Consider the following 14,508-nt stretch of genomic DNA (forward strand, 5'->3'; position numbering starts at 1 on the left):
GTTTGCGCTTCTCATTTCACTTTAAGATAAACAAAAATATTATTGTTTGCATCCCGAAAAAATTCCGTGGTACTATATCCTATATGGAATGAAGTACTGATTGCGCATGTACCAAAAGCAAAATAAATAATTTCGCATTGTTTTTGTATGTTAATTGGACATATATATAGACGATTAAACACCAATTATAGTTCAAATGATGAGTATCGTTTATGGTCCGTCGGCGATGGAGCATCCTTAAAAGTATGAAACATAACATATGTATAGCCAAGAACGCGATAATGATATTTTGATTGTCTAGTAAGGGACATTGTGACAGTCGCATTAATAACATCCTTTGTATAATGAGTAATGTGTTATTCAAATGTACCTGTCGTCAGAACACCAACTAATAATATGTGAATTAAGTGAAACATTAATAAAATAGTCATCTACAGTTGGAACGCGAAATTGTGTTGCACGAACATTAAATGTTCCTCTTTTAAGACAAATGCTATATAATATACTTGTTTCAAATTTTAAGACAAATGCTATATAATATACTTGTTTCAAATATGAAATCATAAATCAAGGGAAGTAACTGCATATTAGAAAATAGATAAAAATGAATTTATTAAAAATTATATTTGCACACAATTGTAATAAATATTTATAATGTATGAATACAAATGGACTATGTTACAAAACGAAAACAGATAATATACAGTGATGATCATATAATTAATAATTGAATGTTTTCGATGAAACGATGCTTTAAATCAACAGTCTTATTACAACACTTCACACCATCAGATATAGTCGCTTGGTCTATTTTCTTGCTCCTCTGTCTTCCAAATGCAATGTCAATTGATGTTTGATAACTTCATATGAACAATCTTTAATGAAACAAGTCCTTTTTAATATATTTATATTTGTTTCAATTTTGTGTCACATTGCATTGGAATAAAGCTCCAGTTTTCTTTTGCGTACCTTTCATTCAAAATACATGCACGTCAAGTAAGTTTAATCTACAATCATGTGGTTCATTTAAAACCTTATAACTGATTAAATATCCATTTTCTCTCGGTTTGTACTTGAATTAATCCGATTGATACATTCATATATATCATAAAGCTGTGAAATAATTCTTTATATTTCACTCGAAGAGCGTAAATTGTGAAATGGTGAAGAAAGTCGAATTCAAGAGAAGTATCAATATTATACCAAGAGGTCAATAAATGATACATATTACCTCTTTAGGATTTATCTAGACTGAGCAACAGACCCTAAGGTGTTGATAAGACTTTCTTAGCTCTTTACTAGATTATAATCCCCTAGTCTGAAACTTAGAATCAGCCAGAGACAAAAATAATCTCGTCAAACTTAAATATTTGTTTTGTATATTCTATAGAATGGTTTCCCGTACAGGTTTTATTAATTACTTAAATTATCTTTTTTATTTGTTTACGCTCACTATTGATACTATGGTTGTTCATATACAGCGGCGACATGCAATATACATTCAACAACCAAATTCAAATATTAAGTAGTTTATGGTAGAAAAATGTACAACCTGAGATACCATGCCATCGCCACTATGTGTTGAATATATAATTAGTCTTTTCTAAACTACATGCAGAAGTGTACGACTAGTAACATAATGTGTCAGACAATGCCACAAAATCGTTACTACCCATAGGCAAGACTCATTGTAATATGCAGGACATTCTGGAACTGTAAATTAAGGATGTGCATAAAATAAATTCATTAAGAAATGTTATCAGTATGTTATGTATGTATGACACTTAATGCAAGCGGTTTTTAAACAAGGGAGATAACTCCTGTATATATACAATCAATATCCCATATGGTCATATTATCAATTAAGGTTATTGAACTTTCTAAAATATTATCATGTTTAAACATACTTATCGGTAAATATGTTGATTATAAGTACGGATCTAGAATGATCTATTTCGAGACAGTTCTGTGCGCTTGATTGTTTACTGTTTTAGTTAGAAGTTTCTAGAAGTAGAGGATCAATATTCTTGAATTAGGCTTTAGATATACCTGTAATTAAAGCAATGAAAAACTAGTTTACACATTATCCAGAATTGTAGAGAGCCATATAAGATTTCATTGAAAGCTATGGCGATATTATCTGTGGATTGTTACAACACATTCATATTGTCTGGAACTTTACATTTAAATATTGTAAACCATCTCTGTATGATATTGTTTATACAGCATTATTAAATTGTGTTTTGAATTTAGCTGCTGGTTTCTTATTTCTGTTCTTTGTATTTCTGACAAAAGGATAAAATCAATTGATATCAATTGATTTATTGTTTGTCGGCTATGTAAACATATTTATAAAAATATGAGTTAAAAATAGTTATGATATACTAAATATAAATACAATGTAATTTACATTTAAAGACAAAACGACTAAGAAAAATTAATCCTTATAATGAAGTGGGTGTATTTCTGTCAAATCGCGTTGTAATTAATAGAAATAAATGGTATTTATACAAAGGTGATGCTAAAGGTACAATATTAAAAGATGTTTTCGTATGTGGATAGATAGTAAGAAGGAGAGATCCTACCAGAGGTTAACAAAATGATGTAAAATTCAAGGCTTGACGAGGGTTTTACAACATTTTTTGATCCCAGGTAAGGATATTCCTATTCTTCATATACACATATGAAAGAGTATTTTTCTCTCATACCTACATAAGTTATTGCAGTTTTACTACTATGGTTTCCCGCCATTTTGAAATTAATTCGAAAAAACCCGCGTCTGCAAGTCGATTCTCTTTACATGAAAATGCGTGATATTTTCAACGCAAACACGTTGTTTGTATCATTTAAAGTAAACACAACCTACTTTCTGAAAACGAATGTTAAAACCTAAGAGAAGAAATAGTAAGACGAAGCCTTATTAAGCAATACAGCCTCAGGCGACATTAGTGTGTAGGAGAGAAATATCAATCTGGGTAAACATTCCACCACAATATACACAGAACAAACTACATGTATATGTAGGGATAACAGAACGATGAGTTCAAATGAGTAAGCGATTTCAGTTTCAGCGATAATACAGTATAACTTGTCTAAACCGAACACTGTATAAACCGGAAACTTGTCTATACCGATTAATTTGTTTGGTCCCGGCAAATTTCTTAATAAACCATAGTACCCAAAACCTGCATAATCCGGAACCTGTATACTCTGAAAACCGGAACTGTCTAGGAAATGTTACTATACCTTAACGTAAAATTAATTTTCACAAACATGGGACTGATCATGAGGTGCCTAAGGGGATTTACTTGTACGGGTATACTAAGGGCTAGATAATGACCACTTTTCATTCGACGGTTTTGTTACATTTACATTCTATTTGTGAATACTTTTTACAGTCAATTCTAATAATAAAACATACAAATAACTTCTGAGAGTTCATTTGAATGTAGCACATCGAGAGAAATGGATCTTACATGTACACCTCAGAAACCAAGTAAAGGCAGAATGGAATTCTGTGTTCTACCATGTACATATGTGAGAATAAATGTTTGTGCTGTAATAAAAAAGAATTCTTCTGATGATTTCCATGTGAACATATTGTGATAAGGTATAAACCGTACACCTGTATAAACCGAACAGATAGACTGGCCCCGATCACATCCGGTTTGGACAAGTTATACTGTACCATGAATGTTAAACATAAAATCATAGTCATGACCTGCTGAATTGGGAATGATCTGTTGACATTAGTAAAACTGTATATACAAACGGGTGCTTGATTAAACCTTACAACAACATTATGCAAATGTATATCTATCGTTTCTCGTGATTCTGTCGAGGTGGTGCTCCAGATCTGGCGTTGGCTGAGTTGGATGGTAAACCCACGGTGTCCAAATCTTGTAAAACATAAGTATGTGGCTGCTCTGAAGGAACAGAGGGCTCGTAGACTGGAGGTGGAGGAACATTCGCTTGATGATCATGATAGTACATTGGCGTCATCCAAAGTTGCGGTTGATTTTGAGGCTGATGATGCTGGTAGGTTACACGGAGAGGAGTCACTTGATCTTTTGTTTTGCATTTCCAGCAGAGGCAGACGATCAGACCAACGCTCAGGATGGCAATAACAACTGCGATGACGATTCCTATTATCATCCAAATTTCTGAAAATAGAATTAAGTTTTGATATTAATTTTAGATTTACATATTGTACATATAACATTGTTGCTAAATGATATAAATGTTATTACCTGACATTATGACGAAAAACATTTAGATATAAGGATTGTATTTATATTATTATTATATTATTGTTGATAGGGTAATTAACTGCTATAAATAAGATTTAGTACTTTTATTAAGAGCAGCATATTCTTAAATACATCCTATTATATCATTCGTTTTGTTAAGTATGAGAAAACTAAAACGTAACTAGTACTCGTTGTAATGGACACCATTACATAGTCCCCAAAACGACCCCCTACCTCGCCCTCCCCATCCTCATCTGCAACATATCAGGATGCAGTTGCACATTGTATGAACTTTTATATAAGAATTCATGGCCTCCTAAAATGTACATAACTAATACTGTACAAGGCTATTTTCAGAGGAGTTGATTTGGCGGTTATCATGACTGTATGGCATCCCTTAGAATTTTAAGTTAAAACCCCTATTTACTAATTTTCAATGAATTGCAGACCAAAATTTAATAACAGGAAGTTGATCAGTGACAATTTTTCAACATTTTTATCATATTGATCGGCATTCCTTAATACACATATATACTAATTTCCATTGAAGTCAGAGACCAAAATATAAAAAAACCAGGAAGTCAGCCGAGCGGTCATCTTGGAATACCAAAATCTTTGCGAAAATATCTATATGTTGTTCGTCATCCCTTAAAACCCCTATTGACCAATTTTCATTGAGATCGGAGACCGAAACCTGAAGAACAGAAAATAAGCCAGCGGCCATCTTGGAATAGCAAAATCTCAACGAAGATGTTTGCATGTTGTTCGCCATCCGTTAATAACTCTATAGACCAATTTATATTGAGATCGGAGACCGAAACATGAAGAATAGGAAGTGGGCATGCGGCCATCTTAGAATACTAAAAAATCTTTACGGAAATGTTTGCATGTTGTTTGCCATCCCTTAAAACTCCTATATACCAATTTTCATTACGATCGGAGACCAAAATCTGAAAACAGCAAATCGGCCCTGGCGGCTATCTTGGACTTCCGGTCCTGAAAAAAACCCAGTTATGCACCATCCCACACCCTATGGAGTATGTCCAACAAGTTTCATGATCATCGGCCCAGTAGTGTCTGAGAAAAGTGCCGGAAACCATTCCGGCGGAAGAAAATGGAAGAAATAAGAATAGAAATAAAAATGATAATAATAATAAGAACCCGAGCAAAAACAATTTGTCCCCCCACTTATGGGGGACATAATTATGCAACTTACTTTCCTTTTCTTTAACTTGCTTATAGGTTAGTTTGAATCCTCTGTATACAAGACTACTATCACTTTTGAAGACCACGTGGAGATCCTGACCAGAGCTCGTCAGCATGATTCCAGACGAATGCCCGCAATATAAACCGAGTGAAGTAGCCGCACTATTCATGCCTGTGTCGGTGGAACGTAAAAAATAATGTGCAGAAGAACAGTTAAAACAGCATGTCGAGGATTCGAAAACCCACGACTCTACCGACTGGGCAAACGACGCTTTCTCAGTCAGCTGAGTGACATGTAAAGATGAATAAATGTTTTAAACATCTTAACAAACTATCCTTGACGTTATTTGTATCAATGATGACGTAATCAACAATAAAACGGTTTTTAGTGTTACTTACTCATAAATCACTAATACAATGACACAATTTCCAGTTATTTCAAAATTATGATTATCAAAGAGTCGGCTAGAACATGCCTAAAGTAACAGATATTAGGTACATGGAATGTACATCTACATCGCTGAATGGCATATTTATCATCAGAAAATAGTGATGAAAATATATCCGTTGGAACATATTGGGATAACAATGCTCTCTAATAAATAAAACCGATTAATAGTGATTAAATCCATGCCTGTAACTCAATTTGGATTATTTCAGAAGATTTTTTTTCCGAAAAAAAAACATATTATATGTGTTTCTTTAAGAAATGGTAGGTAGGCTCAGATCAGAGCACTTACCATCAAATATCTGTAAACTGTCATAAATACAACCGTATTGAAACTCAATGTCAAATTCCAGTTCGATTTCGATGACATGCATATCGTCTTCAGTTTTGATTGACCATGTTTCATACATGTAGCTGAAATGTTAAAATGAGATATGCGTTATCATTGAAATGATACATAGGAACCTCTATCTACATTGCTGGAGACCAAAGGTTGAACCCATTGTGCTATGGTATACTTATAGATATAAATTACGTAGCGTGGTGCGATCAACCGCGGGTCTCTTAAATAGTCAATTTACAACGATGACTTATGAAAAACGATGTTAAAATACAAACAGACATTGTGTAGTTATAAATAATACCTACTTCGCTACAATATATTTTCTTAGTTTGCCGTTTGGATTTTTTTTAAATATATATGAAATCATCGTATCTATAGATACCATATCATTTTTCCCAACTAATTTAGTTTTTAATCTATGTTGCTTCGAGATTTGATTTGATGTAAAGATGATGATAAATATCTAAAATTATGACTGTGTACAATGATTTATATCTGCTAGTTTAAGACATGCATACACAGTTATGTTTTGCTATAATAATTATACTTTCATATTAAAGTATCAATTTTTTAACAATAATTTTACTTTTCATTACTCTAAAATTGAGAAATATATTTTCATGAATATCACAAAACAATAAGCAGCTTGAATCTTTGACACTCAGAGCTATTACATAAAAAAATATGTGATCTAGGGTTACACCTCATTTTTCCGTCGTTTTTTTTTTTTATTGCAGATGACATTTTTTTTCTCATCGGAAAAATAAAACCAAAATATATACTTTGAGTACGGAATCCATAAACTGTAACCAAATGTTTCGATGGTTCGAGGATAATCATAGGCTGTCACAGTTTTGCCCTCACAGCAAGCTATACCTTAGGGGAAAAGAACAACACATCATATATATAAATAGACACATAGATGTATAAAAATGATTGATAATGTAATGACGGAGATACAAGTACCGCACAAACGTTATGGAGTACCAGGTGGTACATGGACTAATCTCAATAGTTTTCCGGAGTTTGAAAAATGTTCGTATTTAGTTACATATGTATGTTATATGTCTACGATATTAGATAAACAAGATATACAAATGTAAACATACTACATTTGTATCACTTAACATGTATGTCAAGAAGATAGAATACAATTCACAAATGCTTCTTATTACTGTTATAATCAATAACAATTTAATAACAATATAATGGTTTGATACATCTGTATGTTCTGCCATTTGATTTAAATGCATTGATGATTTCAGTATACTAAAGACATTTAACACAATCTAAAATATCTATGTCCACCTGTCCATCTCTCTAAACATGAAATGCAATTCGAATCATTATTGTTTTAAACATGTAATCAAATGTTTACCTTCCAAAGTAAAAAATAATTCCTGAAATACTTTTAGTATTTTTTATCAGAGAGAATATATTATTATAAAATAAAATACACTATGGTACGGAAGCCGTCTGGCGCCACATCAAAATATATATTTATTGTGTTCCCTCACAATGTTATTGTGAGGCCACACAATAATTATTGTGAGGGAACACAATGTTATTGTGAGGCCACACAATGATTATTGTGAGGGAACACAATCTTATTATGAGGCCACACAATATTATTGTGAGGGAACACAATAGTTATTGTGAGGCCACACAATATTATTGTGAGGCCACACAATAGTTATTGTGAGGGAACACAATATAATTGTGAGGTTCCCTAACAATAATATTGTGTTCCCTCACAATAATATTGTGTGGCCTCACAATAATATTGTGTGGCCTCACAATAAGATTGTGTTCCCTCACAATAACATTGTGTGGCCTCACAATCATATTGTGTTCCCTCACAATAACATTGTGTTCCCTCACAATAGTATTGTGTGGCCTCACAATAATATTGTGTTCCCTCACAATAATTATTGTGTGGCCTCACAATAAGATTGTGTTCCCTCACAATACTATTGTGTGGCCTCACAATATTATTGTGAGGGAAAACAATAAATATATTTTTGGCGTGGCGCCAGACGGCTTCCGTACTATGGTTGTGTTTTCAGAAGTTCGAGGTTCGATAAACTAAGTTCACCTCTTCCTAATTAAATAGCATACATGTATACGTGAGCATACAATAATCTTAAACAATATTATACCATTAAAATAAATGCGATATTGTTTCCTGAAATTCGACTTCTTTCTTTTTTTTTCCCTTTTTTATTATCATACTCTGAATTTAATAAATACCTAAAACTCCCGCCAATATCGCAATGAAATTCTTCAAAGTAGTCATTGTAAGGCCACTGAAATTTAAGAAAAAAACCCACATTTAACTACTTTCGATATCGATATATGAAGTATTGTTTAGTCATATATTATTACATACTTCCATAATTATTTGATTCCTTTGACAGATACGCAACAGTTTGATATATTGGTTTAGTATATTGCAACTTAAAAATATAGATAATATAGAAACAATTTCTTTATCTTTTTCATGATTTTAATACGTGGGGTAAAGAACCTGAAAGCGACGATAATTGACGACTCTGTCTGAGTACAGAGTTAAAATCCACACGGGTCTGATTAATTAAAAAAATAAATAATGAAACGAACAAAACTATGAATACTAAAGTCAAAGTCATCGAAATATCTCTAAAAGATAGATGTTTCCTACAGTCTACAAAGCAGAATCATTGTTTATGGTGTTTACCCTGTATAGAGAAAAATAAATAGTCTATAACATTTAATCACCTTATTTAGATACAGGAATCAAAAGGCTCGAAGAAAATCTAATAACCACATAAAGATCGTATTACCTTTCCGCGTAGACTTCAGGTGTTAAAATCCCAATGCTTTACTCTACTAAAAGTCGTAATATTATGTATATAATACATATACAGTCTATCTCAAACCAGCTATCAAATTTGGACACGTTTCAAAGCACACACAATCAGGTAATCCCTATAATTGGAAAACACTAATGACTGATTTTAAACAACTAGACGTCTTAGCCTATGCAATAGAATTGGGCAACGTCTGTCATTGTTCCATTGAATAATTACATGTATATATGTGCATTAAAACGTTTGATTCGTAATAATTGTTTTAGCTAGACAATTAATATTAGTTAGTTTTCATATTTGCCAACGGTAATGCTTGTAAATTGGACTTAGCAATTACGGGAAGTAGGTTTACATCATGCGTTTTGAATAGTTACAGATGATAAAGGATTTGAAATTACTTAGTGAAATTGTTTAGTAGTTCATATTTCATTATCAATCATCAAATGACCTCAGCTTCATCCGATGTCATTTTCTTATTATCAAAATTCTATATCTAATTATGGTTTTAACGTTTTGAAATGGAAACATTTAACCTAAAATTGTTTAAATTGAAGTAGACACACAAAAATTTTATATTCATACATTAATCATTCAATCTAAGACTACAAGAATACACATAGGAAGCAATATGCATGAACAATTCAATTGATCACTCCTCAATGAAAAATGATTCTTCTTAATATATCCGAAATGTAAATCCCCATTCCAAACCAGGAAGTTGATGTTATTGTGTATGTGTATCCAATGTGAACAGGCAATTTAATAGCTTTCGTTCTTGTGAAGGACGTAACTATTATGGATTTTAAAGGTTTATGTGGCAAATTTTTGCGACCGTATTTCCCCTGCTAACAACATTTTTGATATAGTGACATAATTATATCTATGTAATAAATTGTTTATTGTACAGAGTAACCAGTAAGCAGAAACATATCAAAATATGCGTACCGTGCCGTGATCAAAGTCAAAATCGTTCAGTCTTGTGCTTAACGATTGGACCATTTAATCGACAAAATATTAAACGCGTACCCTTTCTGACGGCATGGTTCCAGTCGTCATATATATTTTAGGAATACAACCTAAAGTCTTTATTTCTTATAATTTACGATGTTCAATTTATTTAAATTGAAAAAAAAATATTTGGTATGATTCTTGTATGTGATGTTCTTTACATAATAAGAAAAATCGCCTTCTGAAAATGTTCTTTTTAAAGTTAGAAACGAGAAAATAGACAAAACGATGATGTGCTAAAACACATTACAAACTGAACTGAACAAATATATAAATGTAAATAGAATATAGATATTAATAATAATAACAACTTAATTAGCAACTAACACGTACTGGAATCGCATGCATGACTTTAATAAAATTACGTTAGACTACATTGTAAAAATGAATACCTGTAATACAAAACCTTATCTACAATATATTTGAACAACTGTGCCAACAGTCAACGATAATTGTTTTCGACTCGATATTATTGTGAGCAGTAGTGTTTGTGCCACGCACATATATACAATATATGGTTGAGATAAATCAAAAACTCCTTTAAATAGACACTGTTTTTAGATCTAGTGGTATTCTGAGGTTGTTTTACCTGTGTAATATCATTATTAATAGTCAAAGAGTGGGTTAGTGGTATTCTGAGGTTATTTTACCTGTGTAATATCATTATTAATAGTCAAAGAGTGGGTTAGTGGTATTCTGAGGTTATTTTACCTGTGTAATATCATTATTAATAGTCAAAGAGTGGGTTAGTGGTATCTGAGGGTTTTATCATATTAATAGTATGGTAGTGGTATGAGGTTTTTTACCTGTGTAATATATTATTTAATAGTCAAAGAGTGGGTTAGTGGTATTCTGAGGTTGTTTTACCTGTGTAATATCATTATTAATAGTCAAAGAGTGGGTTAGTGGTATTCTGAGGTTGTTTTACTGTGTAATATATATTAATAGTCAAAGAGTGGGTTAGTGGTATTCTGAGGTTGTTTTACCTGTGTAATATCATTATTAATAGTCAAAGAGTGGGTTAGTGGTGAGGTTTTTTACCTGTGTTATAATAGTCAAAGAGTGGGTTAGTGGTATTCTGAGGTTGTTTTACCTGTGTAATATTATTATTAATAGTCAAAGAGTGGGTTAGTGGTATTCTGAGGTTATTTTACCTGTGTAATATCATTATTAATAGTCAAAGAGTGGGTTAGTGGTATTCTGAGGTTGTTTTACCTGTGTAATATCATTATTAATAGTCAAAGAGTGGGTTAGTGGTATTCTGAGGTTGTTTTACCTGTGTAATATCATTATTAATAGTCAAAGAGTGGGTTAGTGGTATTCTGAGGTTGTTTTTACCTGTGTAATATCATTATCAATAGTCAAAGAGTGGGTTAGTGGTATTCTGAGTTGTTTTACTGTGTAATATCATTATCAATTAGTGGTTAGTGGTATCTGAGGTTGTTTTACCTGTGTAATATCATTATCAATAGTCAAAGAGTGGGTTAGTGGTATTAGGTTGTTTTACCTGTGTAATATCATTATATGTAGTGGTTATAGGTTGTTTACCTGTGTAATATCATTATCAATAGTCAAAGAGTGGGTTAGTGGTATTCTGAGGTTATTTTACCTGAGTGTAATATCTAATATATCAATAGTCAAAGAGTGGGTTAGTGGTATTCTGAGGTTATTTTACCTGTGTAATATCATTATTAATAGTCAAAGAGTGGGTTAGTGGTATTCTGAGGTTGTTTTACATGTGTAATATTATTATTAATAGTCAAAGAGTGGGTTAGTGGTATTCTGAGGTTGTTTTACCTGTGTAATATCATTATTAATAGTCAAAGAGTGGGTTAGTGGTATTCTGAGGTTGTTTTACCTGTGTAATATCATTATTAATAGTCAAAGAGTGGGTTAGTGGTATTCTGAGGTTATTTTACCTGTGTAATATCATTATTAATAGTCAAAGAGTGGGTTAGTGGTATTCTGAGGTTGTTTTACCTGTGTAATATCATTATTAATAGTCAAAGAGTGGGTTAGTGGTATTCTGAGGTTATTTTACCTGTGTAATATCATTATTAATAGTCAAAGAGTGGGTTAGTGGTATTCTGAGGTTATTTTACCTGTGTAATATCATTATTAATAGTCAAAGAGTGGGTTAGTGGTATTCTGAGGTTGTTTTACCTGTGTAATATCATTATTAATAGTCAAAGAGTGGGTTAGTGGTATTCTGAGGTTGTTTTACCTGTGTAATATCATTATTAATAATAGTCAAAGAGTGGGTTAGTGGTATTCTGAGGTTGTTTTACCTGTGTAATATCATTATTAATAGTCAAAGAGTGGGTTAGTGGTATTCTGAGGTTGTTTTACCTGTGTAATATCATTATTAATAGTCAAAGAGTGGGTTAGTGGTATTCTGAGGTTATTTTACCTGTGTAATATCATTATTAATAGTCAAAGAGTGGGTTAGTGGTATTCTGAGGTTTTTACCTGTGTAATATCATTATTAATAGTCAAAGAGTGGGTTAGTGGTATTCTGAGGTTGTTTTACCTGTGTAATATCATTATTAATAGTCAAAGAGTGGGTTAGTGGTATTCTGAGGTTGTTTTACCTGTGTAATATCATTATTAATAGTCAAAGAGTGGGTTAGTGGTATTCTGAGGTTGTTTTACCTGTGTAATATCATTATTAATAGTCAAAGAGTGGGTTAGTGGTATTCTGAGGTTGTTTTACCTGTGTAATATCATTATCAAATAGTCAAAGAGTGGGTTAGTGGTATTCTGAGGTTATTTTACCTGTGTAATATCATTATTAATAGTCAAAGAGTGGGTTAGTGGTATTCTGAGGTTGTTTTACCTGTGTAATATCATTATTAATAGTCAAAGAGTGGGTTAGTGGTATTCTGAGGTTGTTTTACCTGTGTAATATCATTATTCAATAGTCAAAGAGTGGGTTAGTGGTATTCTGAGGTTGTTTTACATGTGTAATATCATTATCAATAGTCAAAGAGTGGGTTAGTGGTATTCTGAGGTTGTTTTACCTGTGTAATATCATTATTAATAGTCAAAGAGTGGGTTAGTGGTATTCTGAGGTTGTTTTACCTGTGTAATATCATTATCAATAGTCAAAGAGTGGGTTAGTGGTATTCTGAGGTTATTTTACCTGTGTAATATCATTATTAATAGTCAAAGAGTGGGTTAGTGGTATTCTGAGGTTGTTTTTTGTGATAATATTAGTGTAATAGTCAAAGATTAGTGTATTCTGAGGTTGTTTTACCTGTTGTCAAAGAGTGTGGTTAGTGGTGGGTGGTATTCTGAGGTTATTTTACCTGTGTAATATCATTATTAATAGTCAAAGAGTGGGTTAGTGGTATTCTGAGGTTATTTTACCTGTGTAATATCATTATTAATAGTCAAAGAGTGGGTTAGTGGTATTCTGAGGTTGTTTTACCTGTGTAATATTATTATTAATAGTCAAAGAGTGGGTTAGTGGTATTCTGAGGTTGTTTTACCTGTGTAATATCATTATCAATAGTCAAAGAGTGGGTTAGTGGTATTCTGAGGTTGTTTTACCTGTGTAATATCATTATTGATAGTCAAAGAGTGGGTTAGTGGTATTCTGAGGTTGTTTTACCTGTGTAATATCATTATTAATAGTCAAAGAGTGGGTTAGTGGTATTCTGAGGTTGTTTTACCTGTGTAATATCATTATTAATAGTCAAAAGAGTGGGTTAGTGGTATTCTGAGGTTGTTTTACCTGTGTAATATCATTATCAATAGTCAAAGAGTGGGTTAGTGGTATTCTGAGGTTATTTTACCTGTGTAATATCATTATTGATAGTCAAAGAGTGGGTTAGTGGTATTCTGAGGTTGTTTTACATGTGTAATATTATTATTAATAGTCAAAGAGTGGGTTAGTGGTATTCTGAGGTTGTTTTACATGTGTAATATTAGTATTAATAGTCAAAGAGTGGGTTAGTGGTATTCTGAGGTTGTTTTACCTGTGTAATATCATTATTAATAGTCAAAGAGTGGGTTAGTGGTATTCTGAGGTTGTTTTACCTGTGTAATATCATTATTAATAGTCAAAGAGTGGGTTAGTGGTATTCTGAGGTTGTTTTACCTGTGTAATATCATTATTAATAGTCAAAGAGTGGGTTAGTGGTATTCTGAGGTTATTTTACCTGTGTAATATCATTATTAATAGTCAAAGAGTGGGTTAGTGGTATTCTGAGGTTGTTTTACCTGTGTAATATCATTATCAATAGTCAAAGAGTGGGTTAGTGGTATTCTGAGGTTATTTTACCTGTGTAATATCATTATTAATAGTCAAAGAGTGGGTTAGTGGTATTCTGAGGTTATTTTACCTGTGTAATATCATTATTAATAGTCAAAGAGTGGGTTAGTGGTATTCTGAGGTTGTTT

At 32.2% G+C, this 14,508-nt stretch overlaps 1 protein-coding gene across 1 annotated transcript; it reads right to left on the reverse strand.

Annotated features, from left to right (window-relative positions):
• Window positions 1-625: 625 nt before the first annotated feature.
• Window positions 626-9,269, reverse strand: LOC138328236 (uncharacterized). The gene is made up of 6 exons (XM_069274950.1): window positions 9,070-9,269; window positions 8,498-8,553; window positions 7,030-7,123; window positions 6,197-6,318; window positions 5,467-5,628; window positions 626-4,163 (listed from the first exon to the last, which is right to left on the reverse strand). Exons 2-6 carry the CDS (start codon window positions 8,541-8,543, stop codon window positions 3,817-3,819), a joined length of 771 nt encoding a protein of 256 aa, XP_069131051.1. The 5' UTR covers window positions 8,544-8,553; window positions 9,070-9,269; the 3' UTR covers window positions 626-3,816.
• Window positions 9,270-14,508: the final 5,239 nt, after the last annotated feature.

Source organism: Argopecten irradians, chromosome 7 (assembly GCF_041381155.1).
Source record: "Argopecten irradians isolate NY chromosome 7, Ai_NY, whole genome shotgun sequence".
NCBI lineage: Eukaryota > Metazoa > Mollusca > Bivalvia > Pectinida > Pectinidae > Argopecten > Argopecten irradians.